Raw genomic sequence first — 26,991 nt, 5'->3', positions numbered from 1 at the left:
GGTCTGATCTGGGTGGTGGGACCCGTCCTCGCCGTGGTCTTCATCATCTGCATCGTCATCGCCATCCTCCTCTACAAGAAGTGCGTAGCGGAGGGAAGAATTTAGATTCGCCCTACGGAGGTCCACCTGCTTCTGCTGCCTGGAGTCCCTCGGTCTCTGACTGATGTCCTTCAACAGCTGAGGTGGGGAAGGGGGGGGGAGGGGGGGGGAGAGAGAGAGAGAGAGAGAGAGAGAGAAGAGAGAGAGAGAGAGAGAGAGAGAGAGAGAGGTAAAGGGAGAGCGGAGAGAGAGGGAGAGCGAGATACAAAGAGAGAGGGAGAGAGAGACGAGAGATATAAAGAGAGAGAGAGAGAGATACAAGAGAGAGATGGAGAGGGAGAGAGAGAGAGAGGGAGAGAGAGGACAATTGAGACAGAGAGAAGAGAGAGATACAGAGTGAGATTGAGAGGGGAGAGATACAAAGAGAGAGAGAGATAAAAAAAAAGAGAGGGGGAGAGATAAGAGAGATATGGAGAGAGATACAAAGAGAGAGAGAGAGAGAGAGAGAGAGAGAGAGAGAGAGAGAGAGAGAGAGAGAGAGAGAGGAGAGAGAGAGAGAGAGAGAGAGAGAGAGAGAGAGAGAGAGACGAGAGAAGAGAGAGAGAGAGAGAGCGAGAGAGAGAGAGAGAGAGAGAGAGGTAAAGGGAGAGCGAGAGAGAGGGAGAGCGAGATACAAGAGAGAGGAGAGAGAGACGAGAGATATAAAGAGAGAGAGAGAGAGATACAAAGAGAGAGATGGAGAGGGAGAGAGAGAGAGAGGGAGAGAGAGACAATTGAGACAGAGAGAAGAGAGAGATACAAGAGAGAGATTGAGAGGGGGAGAGATACAAAGAGAGAGAGAGATACAAAAAAAAGAGAGGGGGAGAGATAAGAGAGATATGGAGAGAGATACAAAGAGAGAGAGAGAGAGAGAAGAGAGAGAGAGAGAGAGAGAGAGAGAGAGAGACAGAGAGAGAGAGAGAGAGAGAGAGAGAGAGAGAGACGAGAGAGAGAAGAGAGAGAGAGAGAGAGAGAGAGAGAGAGAGAGAGAGAGAGAGAGAGAGGGGAGAGAGATAGAGGGAGAGAGGGAGAGAGAGAGAGAAGAGAGCGGGAGAGAGGGAGAGAGAGACAAAGAGAGATACAAAGAGAAGGAGAGAGACAAAGAGAGATACAAAGAGAGAGAGAGGGAGAGCAGAGAGACAAAGAGAGATAAAGAGGAGACAAAGAGAGGGAGAGAGAGATAGACAAAGATAGATTGGAGAAAGAGGAGAGGGGGGGAGATAGACAGAGAGAGGGGGAGATATAGACAAAAAGAGAGACAAAAAGAGAGATAGACAAAGAGAGAGATACAAGAGGGAAAGAGAGAGAAAGAGGGAGGATGGAGACAGAGAGAGAAGACAAGCAAGATGTTGTTTCAATCAAGTGTTCCTTTATCTTCCGATGACAAACAATTATTTTTTTATTTTTTTAAGAATCGAAATGCAAACATGTTACCGGAACCGGAAGTTAGGAACCGGTTCCTATTAGAACCGGTTCTCGGTGCCCAACCCTGCCCCCCGTGAGGCATTTATACACACCACAGGATGCCGTTTGCCATCGTGTTTCAAGTTTCAAGTTTCTTTATTAGTTGTCATACAAAAATACTGAATACTTTTATATGAAATGCTTCTTTCTGTTTTGCTCCTGAGAGTGTGCTAGGTAAAAATAGATAAGTATAAAATAGAAAGTCAGAAGTATGTAAACAGTGTAAACAAAAGTGTGCAATATACAATGCAGAGTAGAAAAAAAGTAACTGAGTTACAATACAATATACAGTACAATGCAGCAATGGGATGAGGTACAACTGAGGGTAAGGTGCAATGAGGTATGAGTTGTAGTGCAAATCTCTTTCCAAAAATATGAATTCATGAATGTATATTCCATGTCCTGTCTGACGGATTTGACCGGGAGATTTGCTGAAGGAGCTTCTCGACTCATCCGTTAGATCCATTGTGTTGGGATTCTTTCCCTGTGTGGTTTCCAACGCTCTCCCTCTCTCTCTCTCTCTCTCTCTCTCTCTCTCTCTCTCTCTCCCTCTCTCTCTCTCTCTCTCTCTCTCTCTCTCTCTCTCTTTCTCTCTCTCTCTCTCTCTCTCTCTCTGGCGACACATGCTCAAACTTTCAGATTGATATTCAGTAAAATGGGTCCAATTTGTACGTTTTGCTTCCCCGGCGTTTGACAGCTTTCAAACAGTCTGACCCTGCCAACCGGCGCGCCTTATCCGCCGTCAGTCATCAGCCTTTTTGAATGCTAATGCCTCGTATTGATTTTCCTCTCTTTAACAATCCGCTGGTTTCCTTCCTTTTTCCTGCCTCTAATTATTCATCCCCTCTCGATCCCGCCTCGGTGGAAGCAGCAAACCTGACAGGTGAGATTAAGCTAACGTCGATTTTGTTTTCCTTTTTGCTTCACTTTAACCCACAGTAGATCAATTATTTGTCGCCAGCATGTTCTATAGAAAACAAATAGTGTACACCTGGCACTGAAATCCCATATCTGATAATCGTGTGTACTGTATACTTTGTTTGCATTGAGATACCGTGTGGTAGGGATTGGCAAAACTCACTAAATTGCTATTCGATAGTCACTGGGGAACTAGGGCTGTCCCCGACTAAGGATTTGTCGACTTTGATTGGCCGAAATTTGCAGATAGTCGACTGGTAACCTTTTTTTATCATTCCATTTGGGCTGTGGGGGTGCTTAATGTCTGAAGGAGTCGACTGAAGGCTCCTTGTCCTTTGCAAAAGCATGCAATTGGTCCACTGATGGATACATCTTGATATTTGTCTAGTCTAGTGTGTTCATTAGACGGGTGAAATCCTCTTTCAGTGCCTCTGTGCCCGTTTTCTTAGGCAGTTAGCCTCACTGGTATGCGCACCATTAGCCCTCTCTTCTAGGCCTCTTTGCTTTTGGAAAGAATGATAACATATATATATATATATACCGGTATATATATATTATTATAATTTTTTTTTGTGCATTCGACTAAGAGGTTGGCAGTCGACTATGGCTCCTCTCTATCGATTAGTCAACTATTCGACTAGTCGGGGTCAGCCCTACTGGGAACTATTTGAATACTGATAAAAAATAATCCATATTTCCAGGAACAAAAGCATTCATTTGGAAAGTTACATCGTTGATGCTTGAAATGTCTGAGCTTCCACGTTAACGTTGGTTTTGTTTTTACTTAATAGCGTACGTGAGGTAATCCAACAAGCGAGCTATATGTTGAGGTAAAAACAAGGGAAAATATATTTGAGACAAAATGACATTCGCATAAACTATTACATTTTTCTTTATCATTTAACGATATGTTATGCCCATCGCTACCGTGTGGTATATGACAGGGTTCGCACAAGGTCCTTGAAGTGCTTAAAGTGCTTGATCTGTGACAAAAGTCAAGGCCTGGAATTCCTTGAAAACAGCAAAAAAAAAATAACAAGGTGCTTAAAAAGTCCTTGGAATTCAAATCAACCATTTGCATTGAAAGTTCTGTTCATCCATGGTAAAATTGTTCTGAATCAAGAAATATCATTTTTCTTTATCTAAAGTGTAACTAATTGTCAGAAATTGGTTTTAAGCCATAAATATTGGATACAAAATGTTTCCAAAAAAAATAACGCATTTAAAAGTGAATTGGATCATTTTAAATGCCCTTTTAAAATGAAAAATAGTGCTTGGAAAAGTACTTGAAAGTCCTTGAATTAAATTGTGCAATGTCTGTGGGAACCCTGTATATGATCAAGATACTGTATCATGAATTCCATAATGTTCACACTGCCGGCCATTTAGCTCTTATGTCATTCTCAGGTTGAGATCTCTTTTCCACGCTGAACAGAGTGTGACATAAGAGCAAATTGACTGCCGTGTGAATCCGGTCAATGATGATTTTGTACTGAGTCGGCTTCCCTGTCCCTTCCCCCTGTCTTGTCTCTCTGTGCTAATTGGATGTTTGACTCACTGGTCCCTGAGAAGCAAGCGCAAGGACTCTGAGCCAGGCACCAAGAGCCTTCTGGGTAACGCCGAGATGATGGCCCATCACCCCACCGACCCTGTGGAGATGAGACGCATCAACTTCCAGACACCCGGTATGGAACACGCGCGCGCACACACGCGCACACACACACACACACACACACACACACACACACACACACACACACGCACGCACGCATGCACATATACACACACAGAACATTTTCCTGTTTCCTGTTTCCTGTCACAGTTGAAAGTCATTGACCATATTCACACGGCGACCATTTTGTTCTTATGCCAACCTGAGCATGACGTAAGACATTTTGACATGAGAGCAAAATGGCCACCGTGTGAATATGGTAAATTGTCTGATGATGAAGACATGAAGCTTAATATAGGACAGGCATGTATAAGCATTATGCTTCAGTCTGTACCTTTTCAGTCACTGTAAAATCAAATATTGTTAAATGATTGTGCATATTGTATTGTGTGAGATGATGACTGAATAAACTACTACTACTACTACTACTACTACTACTACTACTACTACTACTACTACTACTACTACTACTACTAGTACTACTACTACTACCAGTGGCGGCCGGTGGGTATTCGCCACTAGGGGCGCTATACCAAATATTTTGTACAGTACAGTACCACGCAACACTCATGGCAAGACGTGAGCGATTCGACTCACGCTCACGGCAATGAATCGGCTCTTATGAACGAGTCGCTCAGCTGTTACTACAACAACACACAACCAGTCAAATAAAGTATAGTCTAGACTCTAATTCACAACTTGAAACACAATATATAAATAGAAAAGTTAGAAACAAAACTCGCCCGTCTACAAACACAGGCAGATCTCTCCCTCTCTCCTTCTCTCTCTCACACACAGCGCGACGTGGAATCGATTTGTTACACAATCAGACCTATTATATACCAAGAATAACTTCAGTATGAGTACAGGGCTGTACACATATTTTGCATATTGTTAAACGAGCCAAGGCTAGCTATTAAACTATCGATATGAATCGAAAATCTGGGACCCTGATGTAAACAAGACAAACGTCTTTCTCTGGTCTGCATCCCCTTAACAATTGTGTGTATTGAGCCGTACTGTATTGTACCCATTCTGCAATCTGTTAATAAAGTTCTCATTCATTCATTCATTCAAACATAGACGATCTCTCTGTCTCTCGGATCAATCAAATCAAATAATTAACACATGTATGTTGTCATTTTAAACAACTCACCATTCATTCATTATGCATCAGCAGCATCAGAGAGCATTTTAGTAGTTACATTTTCAACAAGATTGCTGCTATTTAAACACTTCATGGAAACGGGGTAACGTTAACCTTATGTCGACTGTAGTATTGTATGACCTCGACATAACGTTTAAACGTTAACGTTACTCCGTTCCATGCACTAAGTGGCCAGCTAAGCTAATGGAGCTAACAGCTAGCAGTACAACGTTATGCCTGCGGCATCAGTAGACAACGTATCATGTATTAAACTAGAGTTAAGATCGCTAATCTACCTTGTTGTTGGCTTGTTGATAAAGTATATCCACTCCATGGCATTGTCCATCCAGCCTGTGTTGATGTCCATCCATTGTCCATACATGTCCCTCCACACTGCATCCATATATAGCTTGTTGTTAGTTAGCCAAGAGCTGTGTCTTTGTCCAGACTCCATTTCCGCCTCGAACAGCCTGCAAACTACCTGGCGTTCTATCGCCATGCTCTAAGACAAACTCTAACCTTAACCAACTTTGAAAGAGTGCCTAAGCTCAGTGTAGTAACAGTTGCTGTTGTTGTTGACGAGTCGACTGAGTTGCATTCTAACCAACCCGAGAAATGCGGCAATGGAAAAAAACTGGCATTGCGTCGGCCAATCAGAGAGCGTCTCCGCGAAATGCGGCTATGGAAATTCTTCACGGAAGTTCACACGCTGCTGGCTAGACCGCTTCAAATCGCGCTCGGATTCCAACATAATAGTCATATTTCAACGCACAACGCCGTATGCACTGATTGGCTGTGACGGAGACAGCGATCAAACTGTGACGCGCACGCAGAGCGCTATCGCTTCTTGCCCGGGCGAGAAATACGAAAAAATTATAATTATTATTATTTATTTAGATAATAACGTTATATTGTGCATTGGAAATACAAACATACTTAAAATGAGTAAATATTATTCATTTTAAACATGTTTATATTATTTATAGGGCTATAAAACAAAAAACAAAAAAGTTTTTTTTTCTTCTTCTCTCATTTAACAGGTGGGTCGGCGCCCTAGCGCCACCAGTGGCGAGCCGCCACTGACTACTACTACTACTACTATGCTTGATAGGATTAGATGGAGATTATCAAAGCAAGTGTCTCATCTTGTCTTCAGCGCGGTAGAGAGGGAGGAGGGACGCTAACTACAGTAGGCTGGGTTCAGCCAGTACGTACCTCCCATGCAGCTCTCAATCTCTCTCTCTCTCTGAAGATGGCCGCCGTCCAGTCAGAGCTTATATAGTCATGCTCTGAGTCATGCCGGTGTAGCAGAACTCTCTGTGACCGTCTCCGCACGCCTACACCCCCCCCACTTGCCAAGCTGTAGAGAGACACTTGTGCCAAAAAAAAAACTGGGAAAATGGCAGCGCGGTCAGGAATGATGAAGAATATCACCTTGGCATTGTTTGAAAAACGAAACAAGGATGTAGCGAATGTGATGTGTTCTCTGGGTTAATTGTGACCATTTAGAGGAAAAGGTGTCTCTTCCCAGAATAGCCGTGATGAACCCCCCCCGGCCATGGTTCTCAGCGAGGTAGTCGAGATTAGTGTGGCCCGCCCCCCCCCCTCTCCACCCCCCTACAGTCTGTGAAATCTAACAGCACAGCTGCTGTGGTCATAGCACCCGTCCCTCTCGTGTGCTTCCTGTCGCCCGCAGCCATCCAATCAACAGCCTCCGCACGAAGCGACGCCTAGAGGAATATAATAATAATAATAATAATAAATACTTTATTATTATATTTAATATGTAAATCCACCAGCGGCTAAATGATCTCATTATATATATATATACATGTGTAACGGATGGTATCGTGAAGCGCAGTCAAGAAGGGCTGGGGTGAGTAGCGGTGCTCTATGGGTTAAACTCACTCTCACATCCTCAAAAGACACATAGACACGTTACAAAGCAGTGAGTTCACTTCTTGGTATAGCGGTCTGTGTTGTTGCCCGCGGCGTGGGAGACCCGGGTTCGAAACTCCCTCGGGGCATCGACGTTTTTAAGGTGACGATGTGACAACCGTTACAAGGGTGCCGTGACCCGGATGCCTGAATACTTTGGGCAGCCGAAGAGTGTTTTTCCGCGTCTCTGATTGGCCAGGTCATTTCTGGTCATGTGACATGTACGCCCAATCGTTGGGACCGCAAGTTTCTACACTGGTTAAGCTTAGGCGCTCGTTCGAAGTTGGTTAAGGTTAGAGTTTGTCTTAGAGCATGGCGATAGAACAGCAGGTAGTTTGCAGGCTGTTAGACCCGGAAATAGGCGCAGAACTTGCTGTCCCACAATTGGCGCACATGTCACATGACCTGGCCAATCAGAGCGCAAACCTCGAACGCGGAAGCACTCTTCGGCTGCCCAAAGTATTCACGCGACCCGGATGCCTTGGGTGGAATGGAGTGAGTTTAAGGAAGGTGAGTGTAACGGATCGTATCGTGAAGCGCAGTCAAGAAGGGCTGGGGTGAGTAGCGGTGCTATGGGTTAAACTCACTCTCATCCTCATAAAGACACATAGACACGTTACAAAGCAGTGAGTTCACTTCTTGGTATAGCGGTCTGTGTTGTTGCCCGCGGTGTGGGAGACCCGGGTTCGAAACTCCCTTGGGGCATCAAAGTTTTTAAGGTGACGATGTGACAACCGTTACATATATATATATATGTACATGATTTGTGATTGTATGGAAAGCATAATCATTAGTGTGTGAGTTGTTTTTTCGTCTGTCACGGAGATGAAGCCTGAAGACAATACTTCGCCCCTGTCTCTTTCATTGCGTTTAGCAGGAGGTGCGTTTAGCAGGAGGTAAGGTTTAGCAGGAGGTGCGTTTAGCAGGAGGTAAGGTTTAGCAGGAGGTGCGTTTAGCAGGAGGTAAGGTTTAGCAGGAGGCAGGTTTAGCAGGAGGAGGCCTGTTTAGCAGCAGGGGATGGGGGGGGGACCAAGAAGGCTCCATGAGATCCCCGTTTTCCCAACGGAAGCCGCCTCTTCAGAATAATGGTTTTGTCACCATTACCTCGCAAGGTCGGACACGCCGGCGAGAGTGAACACGTGCCAAATTATACCTGTCAACGCGTGACGTCTCCATCATGTCTCCGTGACGTCTCCGTGATGTCTCCATGTCATCTCACTCTCCATGTCTTTCGATAGCTATCCGCTAACCGCGTCCACTTTCATGATTCAAATGTAGCGGCTGCATACGTTTTTTTAAGTTACACGTCGACATACAGTCCAGAGGACTATGGAATATCTGTTCTGATTCGGTGCATTAAATGGATTATGTTTGATATTGGATTGTGCCGCACGCTATGGCACGATTCCTTTTGCCGTAATGCTGTGGCTGTATGAATTTTCCACCGGATTGCAGTAACTCTACTTCCCACTGTGCACAGGGGTTGTAAAAGGCTCAGGGTGTTGATTCTCTTACGTGTGTGTGTGTGTGTGTGTGTGTGTGTGTGTGTGTGTGTGTGTGTGTGTGTGTGTGTGTGTGTGTGTGTGTGTGTGTGTGTGTGTGTGTGTGTGTGTGTGTGTGTGTGTGTGTGTGTGTGTGTGTGTGTGTGCGCGTGTGTGTGTGTGTGCGCGCGCGTGTGTGTCCACGTGTGTGTGTGTCCACGTGTGTGTGTGTCCGTGCGTGTGTGTGTGTGTGTCCACGTGTGTGTGTGTGTGTGTCCACATGTGTGTGTGTGTCCACGTGTGTGCGTGTGCGTGTGCGTGTCCACGTGTGAGCACGCCTTCTAATTAGCGCTCGCTCTGTGTTTGTTTTCTCTGAGTCATTGCTCCTCTGATCACTGAGAAAAGCAATTTATCAAAAGAAAAAACAATTTACAAACAAACAGACTCCCGGGCAGCATATGGATCAAAATTGATTTTCTGCTCGGGCGTACGCCTTAATGATATGTGATGTTCTCTCGTTGTGTAATTATCTTTCAGCTCGTCTTGGGCATATGAGCGATGTTGACCAGCGATGTTTAGAGGTTGTCACCGCCTAATTAGGCCGCGCCAACCAGATTGGGATGTTTTCACGGATAATATGCACAAGTGTAGTTTTCCGTTTAGAACGACTTTATGGTTAGATGGTGCTAACAAGCTGTCGTTTGTTTGTTAATGCCTAATCTGCGTTCTTGCGACGGGGCGAGACAGTTGGTCGTATTTGCTCTGCTATCTGGGCTTAGCGAACATGCTATAGTATAGCCTGTCTTTGTCTCCAGATTGCCCATTGGCCAGGAGGACAAGTGTCATTCCATTTGCCCCCCACACCCCCCCTAGTTCAAAAGCATCCTATATTAGGCAGTCAGGTGGCGTAGCGGAGATTGCGTTCGTCGCCAACGCCGGAGACGCTGGATTTGCCTGTTCGAATCCAGCTCCCGGCGTTGTCACCAGCTTGGCTGGCCGTTCACACTAATACAATTGGCTGTATTAGAGGGTGGGAAAGCTGGTGGGGTGGGTCCGGGTCGTTGTAAACAGCGACTCCTACAGTTCGGTCGGGGCGCCTGCTCAGCGCGGATAGGATCTAAGGGGGGTAGTGTGATCCTTCCACACGTTACACCCTCTCAGTGAGAGTCCGCGCTGCCAGGTGAAAAGAAGCGGTTGATTGGCTGGACGTGTGTCAGAGGAAGCACGTGGTAGCCTCCACTCTCCCAGACCGACTGTGGGGGGTAAGTGCGCAGCGACCAGGAAGGGGATTGGGAATTGGCATAACGACTAACATTGGGATGGGAGAAAAATCGGAGGAAAAAGGAGGAAAAAAAAAACCGTATGACATTTTACAGTACACAACATTTAACCCGCTCGAAAAACCATCAAGCATTAACGAGTCTCACTTCTAACTGCACTCTTATGGCACTTTTATCCAAAGCGCTTTACAACTTGAGCCTCACATTCACCCGTTCACTCACACATTCACCCACACGCCGACGACGGAGGCGACCACGCGAGGTGCCAACCTGCCCATCAGGAGCAGTTAGGGGTTAAGTGTCTCGCTCAAGGACACATCGGCACGCTGCGGGGAGGAGGGGGAATCGAACCTTCCCAATTGCCAGATAACCGCTCTACCTCCTGAGCCACTGTCGCCCCCCCCCCCCCCCCCCCCCATACATGTATTTCCAAGAAATACAAGTGCAGTAGTTGATCTATACAAACTGCACCCTGCAGCCATGTCACAGTGTCATCATGCATCATAGCTACAGTAGGTAGCCAACCGTCATGCACGTCTCTCCCTTTGTCTATCTCTCTCTCCATCTCTCTCTTTGTCTCTCTCCCTCTCCCTCTCTCTCTCTTTGTATCTCTCTTTGTCTCTCTCCTTCTCTTTGTATCTCTCTTTGTCTCTCTCTCCCTCTCTCCCGCTCTCTTCTCTCTTCAAGTTCAAGTTTATATCAAGTTTCTTTAATATTTGTCATACAGAAGTACAGAATACTTTTATACAAAATGCTTCTTACTGTTACGCTCCAGAGACTGTGCAAGACAAGATAAGTATGAAATAAAATAACATAGTAAAATTAGAAGTAAAAAAAATGAGGTCACAGTGTTCAGTTTAGACATATGTACAATGTTCGATGCAGAATAGACGTAACTCTCTCTCTCTCTCTCTCTCTCCCTCTCTCCCTCTATCTCTCTCCCTCCCGCTCTCTTCTTTCTCTCTCTCCTTCTCTCTCTCTCTCTCTCTCTCTCTCTCTCTCTCTCTCTCTCTCTCTCTCTCTCTCTCTCTCTCTCTCTCTCTCTCTTTCTCTTTCTCTTTCCTTTCTCTCTCTCTCTCGCTCTCTCTCTCTCTCTCTCTCTCTCTCTCTCTCTATCTCCCTCTCTCTCTCCCACTCCCTCTCTATCTTTTGGGGCTTTTTTGGTGAACAAACCACCGCACATGTGCACCATGACTCGTGACTGGAGACTAGCTCTGCTCTGCTAGCACATTATAGCCTACCGTGTACAGACGGTTTCAAACTGTATTTTTAATTAGAAAGCAAACAAAATAAATGGACAAGAGAAAAATAAATCTCGATTTGGTCAGTATTGTCATTTGGACGAGCAAAGCCATTACTTTAAGTTGCAGGCAAGAAAGACACGTCTGTCCACTGTCTCTGCTTTTAAAGCTGCCCTGTTGCAGGTCACAATACAAAAAAACTAAAACAAATATTGAATAATCGATTATTAAAATATATCGCGATAATTATCATTTTATTGCCCAGCCCTAACTGAAGATATGCTAATCTAGCTAGTGGTTAGTTATTCATACTTCTAGGTGACTGGCGACTCCTTGGGGAATCAAAGGAGCTCAGATGTTTATCATTATCGGCAGCAGTTGTATCTACAACGTATTATAATAATAGTTAGTGTAGGAAGAACAGTAGAGCAATGTGGAGGATGTCCCTTTGTTTGTCCGAACAATGGCTTGAATCTCACACCTAGAGAGACTATGTCCCCCCCCCCCCCCCCCCCCTGTGACGACCCTCCCCCACATTGTGTTGTCTTCCACCGGTTCCTGACAGGGAGCGAGCTAGCGAACTGGAGACGAAATTGCGCGCGACACTGTCCTGATATGAGGCGGCGCGTGTCCGAGTGTGTCTGTGTGTGTGTGTTACCTGGAAGCACACGTGGGGGGGGGTCAAAGCAGCCTGCGATTCTTGACCAATAAAAAGTGTTTAGGGGCGGGACTCGGCCGCGTAATCGCTCAACTAGAGACACAGCGAGCGAATATCTGAGGGGTGGACGACATCGCTGCTCAGTTCGCTGTCGCTCGCGGCAGGTCAGGATAGTCTGATTGAAACGAATACATTTTAATCATTTTCGCAATCACGCTCGCTCGCGTCGCTCCCTGTCAGGAAGGGGTGTTCCTCTGCTCTAGCTGGCAGAGCAGGGCTGGGGACGGCTCGTCAAGCTAATTGGGGCACACCTGGGCCGGTTCGTAACCCAGTTCGTAACACCCTAACCCCCCCCCGTCTCTATCCACAAGAGAGCTGGACCCCCTTCTCCACCTCAGTGTCTCCCAGCTGGTCACTCCTCTCAGCCCAAGCTCATTTAATCCACATGTACTTTATATATAATTATGTACGATCTCCGGGAGGGTCGTCAAAGAGAAGTCGCCTATTCTCAGTCCTCGCCCCACAATGGTGGAACGAACTGCCCACCACAGTTAGGAGAACAGCCGAAACCCGTCCAATCTTTCGCCGTCGACTAAAGACGCACTTCTTCAACCATTATCTGAAATTTCTAAAAAAAATGTAATAAAAAAATAATCTAACCCTAACTAACCTTACTGTCACGCACTTGTCCTACTAATATACTAACCTACACTGTAGCACTCAACACTTTGATGAACATTGTTACTCAGCTGATAGAGTTGTGCCCTTCCTGATGACCTGTCGTACAAAACTTGTAAGTCGTTTTGGATAAAAGCGTCAGCTAAATGACAAAATGTAAAATGTATGTATATGTTTTCACTATTAAACCTATATTGAACATGAAGATCCATCTAGGACATAATTGATGATTCCATCACAGCAGGCACATTTGCACATTGTTAAATTGAAGGTATTTTAAACCAGGTGGGTGGCACAAGTGGAATATCCCTTTGTTGCCGTCTATTCTCTCGTGCGGTCTCACCCCTAACCCTGACCTTTGACCCTCACACAGGGATGATGAGCCACCCTCCCATCCCCATCAACGAGCTGGCGGAACACACCGAGGTCCTGAAGGCCAACGACAACCTGAGACTGTCTCAGGAGTACGAGGTGAGAGAAGTAGCGGCGTCCGTCGTCAACAAAAATGGAGCGGAATAGCCTCGTTTAGTGCAATGGACCTGAATATAAAAAAAAGGTGTTCGATGCGTCTGCACACTGTAGGTGATGATGATGATTATTATTCATATGAGTATAATGCTCAAGGCGGACAAAATTGTCTTTCTGTTATTCACAACATCATCACATAGACAGCCCTCCTCATTACAGCGCAGACACACCAGTCGCGCTCGAGGGCACTCGCGGGTTCCACGCGGGAACAGCGCGCGTGGCCGGGCACACCGAGTCCGACTTCAGAGCGGGCGAAAGTGCACGGAGGAGGAAGGCACATTTACATTGGAACAGCTGTAAATGCCGAGTCTATTGCGAAGTCGGTCCCTGTTGAAGATTTTTTTTAAGATTTCCAGTTCCAGTGTTCTATTGTCCATTTTGCATGTATAACCCATTATTATCATTAATTAGAATGTTAGAATTCATTTTAGAATGATGAAATCAGTGTGACTGTACTCCTGAAAAAGTATAGTAATATGGTTCATTTATATTGGGAAAGATACAGACACATTAGCTGGTTGAACAACATCTATATGTGTGGTAATAATGCAGATATTGAGTGTATTTGTTAAGGATTGTGTTGGCAGAGGACCCAAACGCAAACAGAGACGAGGGAGAGGTAGATGTAGATTGTCAAATATGAGCACTGCTCCTTTAATTCGAGACACTTGGAGCCAGGGGTGAAGTGTAACAAAAATAGCTCTACTTCAAAAAGGAGCAGTAGCAACAAACAAAGGATTCTCCAAAAGACAAGAACTAAACTCAACAAGGCCGGCAAGAAATTGATTGCAAAACCTAACTACAAAATAAACACTGACCAAAAAACCGAACTGTAAATGCAAAAACAAGGAAAGTAACAAAACAAACACTAACACTGGGAACACTTACTATGAGGCAAAAACTGGATCACGGGAGACAGGGTGAGACAGAGAGCAAAGCAACATCAAACAGCAAACAGGAATCTCAAACAATGGACACTGGAGGGTAGGGAACACACACCAGATATAGTGGGAACAATTAACACGAGAGACAGCAGGGCAATTAGCAAAAAGTACAAAAGATAACACAAGGCTAAAACACATTGTAGACAACACTAAAGCCAAGACTAAACATCTAACAAAAGCACGGGAGCACACAGGGTAACAGACACAGCGGAAGGGTTAACACTAAGGGGAGAAAACACATAAATACAGATAACCTGATGAAGTGCAAGTGAAGGAGGAGTAGTGACAACAAAGATCCAGCAGGCGGAGGTACAGAATGAGGGCTGGGAAAAGTCTGTGCAAATGTGGGGGTTGTTGAGGAGTAGTGGAAAGTCTGTGCAAGGGTGGGGGCTGTTGAGGAGGATGGAAAGGGGAGAAAGGTCCAGGGACAGGTGGACCCTTACAGTATTTCTGTGAAAAAATATGCGAGGCGCACGCCTCTGAATCCAACCAAAGCAAAAAACGATCGCTTCCACCCCGCGAGTCGCTCGCCTGCGCACAGCTACGTCCGTTAACATGGGAGCGAAAGTGAAGCGCTGGTCGCCCGCCCGCCTGCCTTCGCGTGCGACTGGTGTGTCTACGCTGTGAGTCTCTCTAGTATATATACTAGTCGGATCACTCATGTCCTCATTAGTCTCTCTAGTATATATACTAGTCAGATCACCTGTTTCCTCATTAGGCACTCTAGTATATATACTAGTCAGATCACCTGTTTCCTCATTAGTCTCTCTAGTATATATACTAGTCGGATCACTCATGTCCTCATTAGTCTATACTCTATAGTATATATACTAGTCAGATCACCATTAGTCTCTCTAGTATATATATATATATATATATATATAATATTCGCTCTAGAGGATCATTGAGGTACTTTGCTGTTGTGTTGTGTGTCTGAGGAGTTCTCATGTTCTCTGTCTGAACCCGTCTGTCTGTGTGTGTGTCTGTGTCTGTGTGTGTGTGTGTCTCTCTCTCTATTGTCTGGCCGTCCTCAGTCCATAGATCCCGGTCAGCAGTTCACCTGGGAGCATTCCAACCTGGAAGTAAACAAACCCAAGAACCGCTACGCTAACGTCATCGCCTACGACCACACCCGCGTCATCCTGGCCCCTATAGAAGGTAGGCGGACACGGTGGAAGGGGTGAACAAAATCTGTATGATGATCCAAATGTATGTCGGTTTTTGTGGAAATTGTAGGGAGAAATTGGTTAACGTGAGATTATATATTATATAATTATTATATAAAATTATATATATTTGGGGGCAGCGGTGGCCTAAAGGTTAGAGAAGTGGGTGTGTGACCGGAAGGTCGCCTGGTTCGATCCCCCGGACCGGCAGGAGAAATCTGGGCTGGGGAAGTGAATGAATAACTCTCTCCCATACCCGCCTTAACACCAACCGCTGAGGTGCCCTTGAGCAAGGCACTTAACCCCCAACTGCTCCAGTGGAGTTGCTCAGTGGCCAACGGTGTCAGACTGTGGTTGTGCTGGGCAGCTCCTAGTGGTCAACGGTGTCAGACTGTGGTTGTGCTGGGCAGCTCCTAGTGGTCAACGGTGTCAGACTGTGGTTGTGCTGGGCAGCTCCTAGTGGTCAACGGTGTCAGACTGTGGTTGTAGTGGGCAGCTCCTAGTGGTCAACGGTGTCAGACTGTGGTTGTACTGGGCAGCTCCTAGTGGCCGTGGTTGTACTGGGCAGCTCCTAGTGGTCAACGGTGTCCGACTGTGGTTGTACTGGGCAGCTCCCAGGTGTGAATGGAAGCAGCGCATAGCTGAAAAAGAGCATCTGTGCTCAGAGAACCTACCCTGGGTAAATAAAGGTTAAAAAAAAAAATACATATATATATATATATATATATATATATATATATATATATATATATATATATATATATATATATATATATATATATATATATATATATAATTATGTGAACAAGAAAGTCATGTGATATCTCCACTTTGGCAGAAATGTTATGAAATAGGCTACTATGGTGCGGCTGGGTAGCGTAGAGGTCTGAGCACTCGCCTACCACCGCAGAGACTCTGGGTGGTTCGAATCCAGCGGTCAGCGGTACCTCCGTCTTGGTCAGTCGTCCCTACGAACACAATTGGCAGTGATCGCAGGTGGGAAGCCAGTGGGGTATGAGTCCTGGTCGTTGCAAACAGCGACTCCTACTGGTTGGTCATGGCGCCTGTGCAGCAGAGAGGAGGAAATAGCGCAAACCTCCCAGTGAAACTCCTCGCTGTCGGGTGAAAAGAAGTGGCTGGCTACTCCACATGTAGGCATGTGATAGATGTGATAGTCTACACCCTTGTGGGTCGACAGTGGCTCGGGAGGTAGAGCAGTCGTCTGGTAATCCGGAGGTTCCCGGTTCGATTCCTGCTCCTCCCGGGCAGTCTGTCGAAGTGTCCTTGAGCAAGACACATAACCCCTAATTGCTCCCGATGAGCAGGTTGCATGGTCGCCTCCGCCGTCGGTGTGTGAATGTGTGAGTGAATGGGTAAAATGTGAGGAACAAAATTGTAAAGCGCTATGGATAAAAGCGCTATACAAATGCAGCCATTTACACGCTCCCCAGACCGAAAGTAGGGCAATGCGTGCAATGACCAGGAAGGGAATTGGCATAACGACAAAAATTGTGTGATGGGAGAAAAAAATATATATAGAAAGGCAAAAAAAAGGAAATAGGCTACTATACGTTTTCCAATTCACTGTGATTTGGGAGTATTTGGAGCTTCAGGCGATCAACCAGAACGATTTGGGCTTATTGCATATAACGTGTCATATCTCGCGATCTATGGAAAAATACTGGATTATTTTGGAAATGGGGCGATGTGTAGTGTGTAGCGTGTAACAGACTATAGTGTGTAGAAATGAACTGATTAGTCAGTAATGGACTATGAACAATGCCTGTAAAATTAGCCATACGATTGTCTCCATAGCTATAATACAGAACACATGATGGGTCTGCAAACATCGCTAAACGCTGGCACCAAACAGTGCAGATGGCGAACGCTGGTGGCCGTCAAAGAGTTAAATGCCCTTTCAAAATGAAAGATAGTGCTTGGGAAAGTACTTGAAAGTCCTTGAATTTTATTTTGCAATGTCTGTTGGAACCCTGGTATGTGTGCTGCTGACAACAACACAACTCCAGCCAGCAATGTGTGTGTGCTGACAACACAACTCCAGCCATTGCGGGAAATGAGTATTGAAACTGTTTTAAATGTGTGTGTGTGTGTGTGTGTGTGTGTGTGTGTGTGTGTGTGTGTGCGTGCGTGCGTGTGTGTGTGTGTGTGTGCGTGCGTGCGTGCGTGCGTGCGTGCGTGCGTGCGTGCGTGTGTGCGTGTGTGTGTGCGCGCAAGCGCGCACTGGTGTGTAGACTAGGCCAGTGGTTCACAAACCCTCAAGGACCCTCAAATTGATATGTAAATTGGCCAAGGACCCCTATTTGATAAGATAGTATCCCATGTGACCTCCATCACACAATATATTTCTTGTTACACATGATTTAATCCAGAATTTCACAACTGTCTCTACTGTAGGTGGAGAGATAACGGAGGAGAGAGCAGAATAGTCATTTGTATACATTCTCTCACTGTACTCACTTGTAGTGAAGAATACATCAGTGAACTTTTCCTCGTGTAGTTGGGGACCCCCTGGAGCTCCCTCAGGGACCCCTGGGGGACCCCCAGTTTGAGAACCACTGGACTAGGCCACGTGTAGTGCATTAGTGCATGGATGGTGACTAATAATAGTCAATATTAGGGATGTCCGATATTGGCATTCAAATGTAATATCGGAAATTATCTGTATCGTTTTTTTTACATTTATTTAACCTTTATTTACCCAGGCAAGCAATAAGAACAAATTCTTATTTTATTTATTGTGAAAAGTATGCATAGTGTTGTGTTTTTTGGGGGGGGAAACCCTGCATATATCGGTATCGGTTGATATTGGTATCGGAAATTAAGAGTTGGACAATATCGGTATATTGGTAAAAAAAAAAAGCCAATATCGAACATCCCTAGTTAATATATTTAACATTTTATTGAAATGCAGGAAATGTTTTCTTCTATTGCGGGACAAAGGGATAAAATGCTGCAGGACTGTCCTGTACCACGTTTGGTCACCCTACATAGTGGGGGGTGGGGGGGAAGGCTTTCAGGATGGGGGGGGGGGTGTAGGACACACACGAAAAGGGGGATCTTAAAGTCCAGTGGTTAAAGGTAACCACTGGAATCGCTGAGCGATGAGCAGGGGCATCATTTTGGTATGGCAAGGTATGGCACTCGCCATACCTTGGCAAATAAAAAATTTAATAATTTTTTTTTTTTTTTTATTACAATTTTTTTTATGTTGATTTAGAATTCGAATGTCAACATTATGAACGAAGCTTCGAACTATTCGGTACAGCCCTAGCATGTTTTGATATAGTCAATTATCTCACTTTTACTAAGTGACTTATGCCACAAAAAAAAGGAAAATGGACATACAGACGTTTTTTAATCAAAGGGCAGCAGAGCCAAGTGATACAGGGACACAGGTACGGTCTTACAATGGCTTAGTGATTATAACAGTGCAGTTCAGCATTCAGTAACCCATACTTTTTGTGAACGTGTTTTTGATACTACATTCTGTTGAACACACACCTCAAAACCGTACCTAAGGAAAATTGGCTCAATTGCAAGAAAAATAATAGACAGTTATGATATTGCATTCTGCATAAATTGTATGCAAAATATTGTGGTTCCCTGCTTTAGTCTGTTGACACATTTCTATACTAAAAATGCTTGTGTAGTCCTGTGTCATACCTAAATGTCATATAAGTGAATTGTATAGAAACAACTCACCAAAAGTGACTATTGCGCAGCTGATTTGACAAAAACAAAAACAAATCGCCCCCCCCCCCCCCCCCCCCTTCCTAATTGCCATACCTTGGCTTTTACTGAAATGACGCCAATGGCGATGAGAGAGGGTGGGGAAAAACACAAGAATAAAATGGGTTAAAAATGGTAGGAAACACAAAACACCAGTATAAAATAACTGGGTAAAAATCCCAAAATAACCACCACTGCAAACAATTTGAAAACAACAAGAAAAACAACAGCACTAGAGACAGAGAAAACCCTAGAAGCATGAGCTTGGGACACGTTCCTCTACTATTGAGAGAAAAACATGAAATGGACAACAAGCATCCGAACACAGTCAACCAAACCTACTTAGAGGCGCTGCACACCTGACACCAATCAGGTGGCAATCAAGCCCACACACCTGGCATGCCGCATGGCAATTAACTGCAGAGGCCAGTGATTGACAGCTGTCCCTCACAGAAAGACGAAATAAAGCCAAAGCACCTTAAAATAAACTAAAATAAAACCCACATAAACCGTGATTCATCACACAAAGGCGTGTTATAGTTGATGGGGGGGGGGGGGGGGGGGAGCCAGACTCGTAGCGGGGGAGCCAGAGTTGGACGTGTGTTTTTGGGGGTGAGAGGGGTTGCTGATGGGAGAAAGAAAAAGAGGGCGCGATGGATGAAATCTGAAATGATAAACAGCGCTCGAGTCTCGCACGTGTGCAGTGGCGCGCGACCGGCGGCAAAAGAAAACAGCCTGGGTGCATCGGAGCACAGTGGGCGCCTCCCCGAGAACAAGCGCTGGAGAATGGGTTTTGATCCGGGAGCTTGTAAATTTGCACAAAGACTGACACGTCTTGTTTGTTCGTTCCTTGTTCCCTTTTTAGTCGTCGCACACGCCGGCGGTCTTTCAGAAGTAGCGTCTGGCGAACACGAGCGGAGCGCGAGGTGAACCGTTGTACAACACCAAAGGGTTCACGCGCCTCTTCCGTCGTCGGCTAGATGCCTTTTTGACGATGTTCTCTTAACCCTTTCACTACCACCAACGGGTTAACCCTTCCACTGTGACAGTACAGAAGGATAACCCTTTCACTGCCACACTACCAACGGGTTAACCCTTCCACTGCGACAATACCAAAGGTTAATCCTTTCACTGCCACACATACCAAAGAAGGGTTAACCCTTTCATTGTCACAATACCGACGGTTAACCCTTTCACTGCCACGCTACAGACGGTTAACCCTTTCACTGCCACACTACAGACCGTCTAGTGAACGGTTAACCTTCTGTAGTGTGGCAGTGAAAGGGTTAACCCTTTGGTGTGTGTGTGTGTGTGTGTGGCAGTGAAAGGGTTAACCTTCGGTATTGTGACAGTGAAAGGGTTAACCCTTCTTTGGTATGTGTGGCAGTGAAAGGATTAACCTTCGGTATTGTCGCAGTGGAAGGGTTAACCCGTTGGTAGTGTGGCAGTGGAAGTGTTAACCCTTTGTCGGGTTGCAGTGAAAGGGTTAACCTTCTGTATTGTTGCAGTGAAAGGGTTAACCCTTCGGTATTGTCGCCGTGAAAGGGTTAACCCTTTGGCACGTGGCAGTGAAAGGGTTAACCTTCTGTATTGTCGCAGTGAAAGGGTTAACCCTTCGGTAGTGTCGCAGTGAAAGGGTTAACCCTTCGGTATTGTCGCAGTGAAAGGGTTAACCTTCGGTATTGTCGCAGTGAAAGGGTTAACCCTTCGGTATTGTCGCAGTGAAAGGGTTTACCCTTCGGTAGTGTCGCAGTGAAAGGGTTAACCTTCGGTATTGTCGCAGTGAAAGGGTTAACCCGTTGGTAGTGTGGGAGTGAAAAGGTTATACATCACAAGCCGCGTCTCACCCGAGGAAGAGTAGATGTTGCCATTTGTAACAGCTAATGGGGATCCAAATAAACTTAAACTGTCCGCCAGGTATCCTGGGGAGCGACTACATCAACGCCAACTACATCGATGGCTACAGGAAGCAGAACGCCTACATCGCCACCCAGGGGCCGCTGCCGGAGACGTTCGGGGACTTCTGGAGGATGGTGTGGGAGCAGCGGGCCGCCTCCGTGGTGATGATGACGCGCCTGGAGGAGAAGTCGCGGGTGAGAAGCCATGCCCCTCAACCGCTCGCCCCTCACCCCCCCCCTTCCCCCTTCAGAGACGCTGTTTTCATTACGAGCACAGCAGGGCACGGTTATGTACCAATAGTGTTAGAGCATTGTAGGCAGCTAGGGCACGTTATACTGTATACCAATAATGTTAGTGTAGTATGGTAGTGTCATAGTGTGGTAGTGTCATAGTGTGGTAGTGTGGTAGTGTCATAGTGTCATAGTGTCATAGTGTGGTAGTGTCATAGTGTCATAGTGTGATAGTGTCATAGTGTCATAGTGTCATAGTGTCATAGTGTCATAGTGTGGTAGTGTCATAGTGTGGTAGTGTCATAGTGTGGTAGTGTCATAGTGTGGTAGTGTCATAGTGTCATAGTGTGGTAGTGTGGTAGTGTGGTAGTGTCATAGTGTGGTAGTGTGGTAGTGTGGTAGTGTGGTAGTGTCATAGTGTGGTAGTGTGGTAGTGTGGTAGTGTCATAGTGTGGTAGTGTGGTAGTGTGGTAGTGTGGTAGTGTCATAGTGTGGTAGTGTCATAGTGTCATAGTGTCATAGTGTGGTAGTGTGGTAGTGTCATAGTGTGGTAGTGTGGTAGTGTGGTAGTGTCATAGTGTGGTAGTGTCATAGTGTCATAGTGTCATAGTGTGGTAGTGTGGTAGTGTCATAGTGTGGTAGTGTGGTAGTGTGGTAGTGTGGTAGTGTCATAGTGTGGTAGTGTCATAGTGTCATAGTGTCATAGTGTGGTAGTGTCATAGTGTGGTAGTGTCATAGTGTGGTAGTGTCATAGTGTGGTAGTGTCATAGTGTGGTAGTGTCATAGTGTCATAGTGTCATAGTGTCATAGTGTGGTAGTGTCATAGTGTGGTAGTGTCATAGTGTCATAGTGTCATAGTGTGGTAGTGTCATAGTGTGGTAGTGTCATAGTGTCATAGTGTGGTAGTGTGGTAGTGTGGTAGTGTCATAGTGTGGTAGTGTCATAGTGTCATAGTGTCATAGTGTGGTAGTGTCATAGTGTGGTAGTGTCATAGTGTGGTAGTGTGGTAGTGTCATAGTGTGGTAGTGTGGTAGTGTGGTAGTGTGGTAGTGTGGTAGTGTCATAGTGTGGTAGTGTCATAGTGTCATAGTGTCATAGTGTCATAGTGTCATAGTGTCATAGTGTGGTAGTGTCATCGTGTGGTAGTGTCATAGTGTCATCGTGTGGTAGTGTTGATGTTGACAATGACGATGCAGATTTGTCATGATGATGATGATGATGATGATGAAGCCTTGTTCTCCCTGTAGATAAAGTGTGACCAGTACTGGCCGAGTCGGGGGACGGAGACCTATGGGATGACCCAGGTCACACTGCTGGACACCATGGAACTGGCCACCTTCTGTGTCCGCACCTTCTCCCTGCATAAGGTAAACATCCCTCTGTCTCTTTTTTCTCTCTCTCTTCTCACCTTCCATTTTTCGCACTAAGCTTTCTGTCATACCCAGTGAAAACATTTCATTTGTTCCCCCTCTCAGAGTTCAAGAGTTATGAACCAGAAATAATGTGAATGAATATGAATTGAAATCTTCAATGCGAAGCTTGGGGAGAGGAGATAAGTGTGCCGTACACACAGAGAGTGAATTGGAATGGGTTTAATGGGCTGTTATTAACAAAGCCAACTTCCTGGGTCAGGTTCTGAGACACACACACACACACACACACACACACACACACACACACACACACACACACACACACACACACACACACACACACACACACACACACATACACACACACACACACACACACACACACACACGCACACACACACACCCCTAACTCTAACTAGGCCACAATGGAAATAAGCTTTTAGCTTTATTGTGTATAATAATAATAATAATAATAATAATAATAATAATAATAATAATAATAATAATAATAATAATAATAATAATAATAATAACTTTATTTGTACAGCACCTTTCATAGAGGGGATTGCATAAAGTGGGATAAAATAATGCAAAATATATAGATGTATATCCTTGATGCCTCAAATAGATCCGCCATCAGCTTTATTTTTCAATCTTTCAAAATGTTCAGTTGCTATTGCATGCGCTTATCTGTGTTTCATTACACGTATGTGTGCATGCTTACCAACTGTTTCGCCTGTTTTATTGCAACACTACTATCACCGACATCTAAGAAGGGAGATTGAACCCTTCTAAGGTTTCTCTCCTCCACATTGCCTGTGGTGCATTTTTTCCTATTGCTAGGTTTTAGTGAGTTTTGCCTTACCTTCGCGTGGGGTATGTCTGGGAGTGTTGCATTCATTAATTATTATTAAATTTTTTTTGTATCCACTTTTTCTCCTCTTTTTCTATTTTTCTCCCATCCCAATTACCTGCTGTGCCAATTCTCCCCTCCCCTGTCTTGAACGTTGCTCGCATATGCCCCCCACTGGCCGGTTGTAGGGAGGATAGAAGCCTTGCATCATGTGTCCCCTCCGGTACACGAGGAGGCAGCCTGTCGCATCTTTTCACCAGACAGTGCGGACTCTCGGTGGCGAGGTGTAACGTGTGGGAGGCTCACGCTGCCCCCGATACTTCCTGTCTCTGCTGTGCAGGCGTCCCCCAACCGACCTGTAGGAGTCGCTGTCCACAACGTCCAGATTACCACCCATCGACTTCCACCCACTACCTCTGTCAATTGAGATAGTATGACGACTGGCCCAAGCCGCAGGCAATGCTGACACCGGGATTCGAGACCGGAGTCTCTTGCATTGGTGACAAGCACAATCTCCGCTGCGCCACCCAGCCGCCATAGATGTATATCCTTGATAACTTTTTGTGTATGTGTATGAGAGGCTTATCGAATAAATCATCAAATATATTCAATCAATCAATTAGGGCTGACCCCTATTAGTCGACTAATCTGTTGAAAGGAGCCGTAGTCGACTGGCCAACCTCTTAGTCGAATATATAAAAAATTATAATAATTATTATAATATATATATATATATATATATATTTTTATCATTCTTTCCAAAAGAAAAGAGGCCTAGAAGCGTGGCTAACGCTAATGGCACGCATACCAGAGGCTAACTGCCTACGAAAACAAGGAGAAAGAGGATTTCACCCATCTAATGAACACACTAGACTAGACAAATATCAAGATGTATCCATCAGTGGACCAATTGCATGCTTTTGCAGAGGACAAGAAGCCTTCAGTCGACTCCTTCACACATTAAGCACCCCCCACAGCCCAAATGGAATGATAAAAAATATATATATATTAAAATAAAAAAATATTATATATATACTTTTTTTTGTCGACCAATAGTCGACTAACGGCAAATTTTGGCCAATCATAGTCGACCATCCAAATCCTTAGTCGGGGACAGCCCTACAATCAATAAGCACCTCTCTTTCTCCAAATCTCTCTTGGAATGTCAAGACAGGAAATATCTATGCTATCTATTAGGGATGTCCCGATCGCCTTTTTTTGCTTCCGATCCGATCCCGATCATGTGATTTTAAATATCTATCGATCCGATCGTTTCCGATCCGATCTTTCACATTAGTAATCAATTTTGACGCATTTTTGTCAGAAACTGGCGGAGCGAGACAAGCCCCTCTGTTGCCTATAGTCCGGGGCGCGAGCTCGGAGGCTTTTGTTATTACATTCACCCTGAGAAATGTGCTTCTGCTTCATATGAGAAATATTAAAAGTTTCAATATATGTTTGCACATTAGTATACATTCAGTGTTCGACTTACGTAATGGTCCATTCTGGTCTGAAACGCCGACGATAATCCTCAGTCACGTTATCCTCCAGGTGAAAAGTTAGTCTGAAAACTTCGCCTCCAGCCTGTCCTCCTTGCAAACATTGCAACTGGCTTGACTTTCTATTTTAAAATGCTTAGTTCCAAACCTCTGACATTAAGTCTAGCTGCTCAAGTCAGTGGATATTAACTGTGTTAGCTCGCGGCATGCTTCACTGAGTCTCCACAACATAGCAGAGAGTAGCGTTAGCGTTAGTGTTAGTGTTAGCTCGCGGCATGCTTCACTGAGTCTCCACAACATAGCAGAGAGTAGCGTTAGCGTTAGCTCGTGGCATGCTTCCCTGAGTCTCCACAACATAGCAGAGAGTAGCGTTAGCGTTAACTTGTGGCATGCTTCCCTGAGTCTCCACAACATAGCAGAGAGTAGCGTTAGCGTTAGTGTTAGCGTTAGCGTTAGCTCGCGGCATGCTTCACTGAGTCTCCACAACATAGCAGAGAGTAGCGTTAGCGTTAGCTCGTGGCATGCTTCCCTGAGTCTCCACAACATAGCAGAGAGTAGCGTTAGCGTTAGTGTTAGCGTTAGCGTTAGCGTTAGCTCGTGGCATGCTTCCTTGAGTCTGTTGTTGTGATGTGGAGCGTGTAGCCAGTCTAAATTAAAGGGATGTGTTTGTTGCAGCGGTGTAAATTAAAGGGGAATGTGTTTGTTGTGGACAATTATTCTGCTCTGTGTGACAATAAATACATTAATGATGATATATTATATGTAATTTAAAACCAAAACTAAGGCCTCCGTATGAGTTTAAGACGTGGACATGGTCATGTTTGTTGAATAAAATTTTTCTTTTTTTGCCTGCCGATTTTTATTATTATTTTTTCCCGATCCCCGATCCTCTGAAAAGCACGTGATCGACGCCGATCCCGATCACGTGATCGGATCGGGACATCCCTACTATCTATGCTATCTATATCTATCTCCTACGCTAAAGCATCCCAAAACAAATAGGTTTGGGAAATGCATCCTGAACATACAGGGATATGATGTTCTCATGTCGGAGCCTTTAGGCGCTCTGCGGGTAAAGATCAAGTCATTAGTTTCCCCCGGCGCGCTCCTCACTGAGATCCAGAGGAACCGACCCAGGCGCTGGCTCGGGTTGAGCGCAGGTGATTGATGGGCTCACACACGGCCCAGGCATCTCAAGCAGATTGCCGCGCCGCGAGCCGACAAATTCATAATGTGTTTTGCCACAAATTACCTCCACTCCTGACCCCTTCAGCCCAGCTTTGTAGCGATTACGCCCTAGTAATTCCGCCATGTCAAGCGCAGTTTTTTCTTATTTTTATTACCCCAGTTGCTATAGGGAGGTGTAGTCTGACGTCGCTTTAGTTTCCCGCGCGGTCCACCCGTATAGGGGTTCATCATCATAATAAAATTTATTATCGGCTATTGTAATAATTCTGCCTCATGAACATTGGCAAGCTTTCCATTTTTGCACATGAGTTCCCTTCCCTTCACTAATATTATTGTTTGAGCATTTTTGGTTGAAATAAAGTTAGTTATAACGTTTGTAATTTGTCGTTAAAAAAGAACTACACTTGCCAGTAGAACGCCTGTCGTTCAGCGCTTGTCGCCTCATACAGCCGGGAGTCTACGCTGTGGTGACATCAGTCAGCAGGGCCAAAGTGAGCGTAGTTCCTCAGTGAACGAAAACATAATCGTTATCATTTAGCTCCTTTTACGATTAATTGAGATTTTTTTCATGTTGAGCTACAGTATAGATTGTGGATGAATACACAGAAAGGTACACCATGCCAATGTTCATGCTTTATTTGTTTTAAACGAGAAGATTTAGAAATGGTTCCATTGGAAATACATGCCAATTTCAAGTAGGGTGGACCGCGCGGGAAACAGCAATGACGTAACCACTACACCTCCCTACTGCATGTACTTATCTGTGTTTCATTACACGTATATGTACATACTTACCAACTGTTTCGCCTGTTTTATAGCAACACTACTATCATCTAAGAAGGGAGATTGAACGACCCTTCTAAGGTTTCTCCCCTCCACATTGCCTGTGGTGCTTTTTTCCTATTGCTAGGTTTTTAGTGAGTTTTTCCTTACCTTCGCCGGTTAACCGTCTGTACTGTAGTGTGGTAGTGAAAGGGTTAACCTTCTGTAGTGTGGTAGTGAAAGG

General features: G+C 45.2%; 1 protein-coding gene across 1 annotated transcript in view; it reads left to right on the top strand.

Moving 5' to 3' along the window:
• Positions 1–26,991, top strand: part of LOC311226405 (receptor-type tyrosine-protein phosphatase S-like) — a 134,588-nt gene that overhangs the window by 71,392 nt on the left and 36,205 nt on the right. The window contains exons 5-11 of the mRNA XM_084311833.1: positions 1–80; positions 2,411–2,425; positions 4,030–4,145; positions 12,929–13,026; positions 15,062–15,185; positions 20,861–21,036; positions 22,320–22,439. Coding sequence (XP_084167959.1) covers positions 1–80; positions 2,411–2,425; positions 4,030–4,145; positions 12,929–13,026; positions 15,062–15,185; positions 20,861–21,036; positions 22,320–22,439 — 729 coding nt within the window. The remainder of the gene's footprint in view (positions 81–2,410; positions 2,426–4,029; positions 4,146–12,928; positions 13,027–15,061; positions 15,186–20,860; positions 21,037–22,319; positions 22,440–26,991) is intronic.

This window comes from Notolepis coatsorum (genome assembly GCF_963971535.1).
Source record: "Notolepis coatsorum genome assembly, chromosome: 4".
Classification (NCBI taxonomy): Eukaryota; Metazoa; Chordata; class Actinopteri; order Aulopiformes; family Paralepididae; genus Notolepis; species Notolepis coatsorum.
Note: the sequence above shows the minus strand (reverse complement) of the source record. Positions and strands in the feature narration are given on the sequence as shown.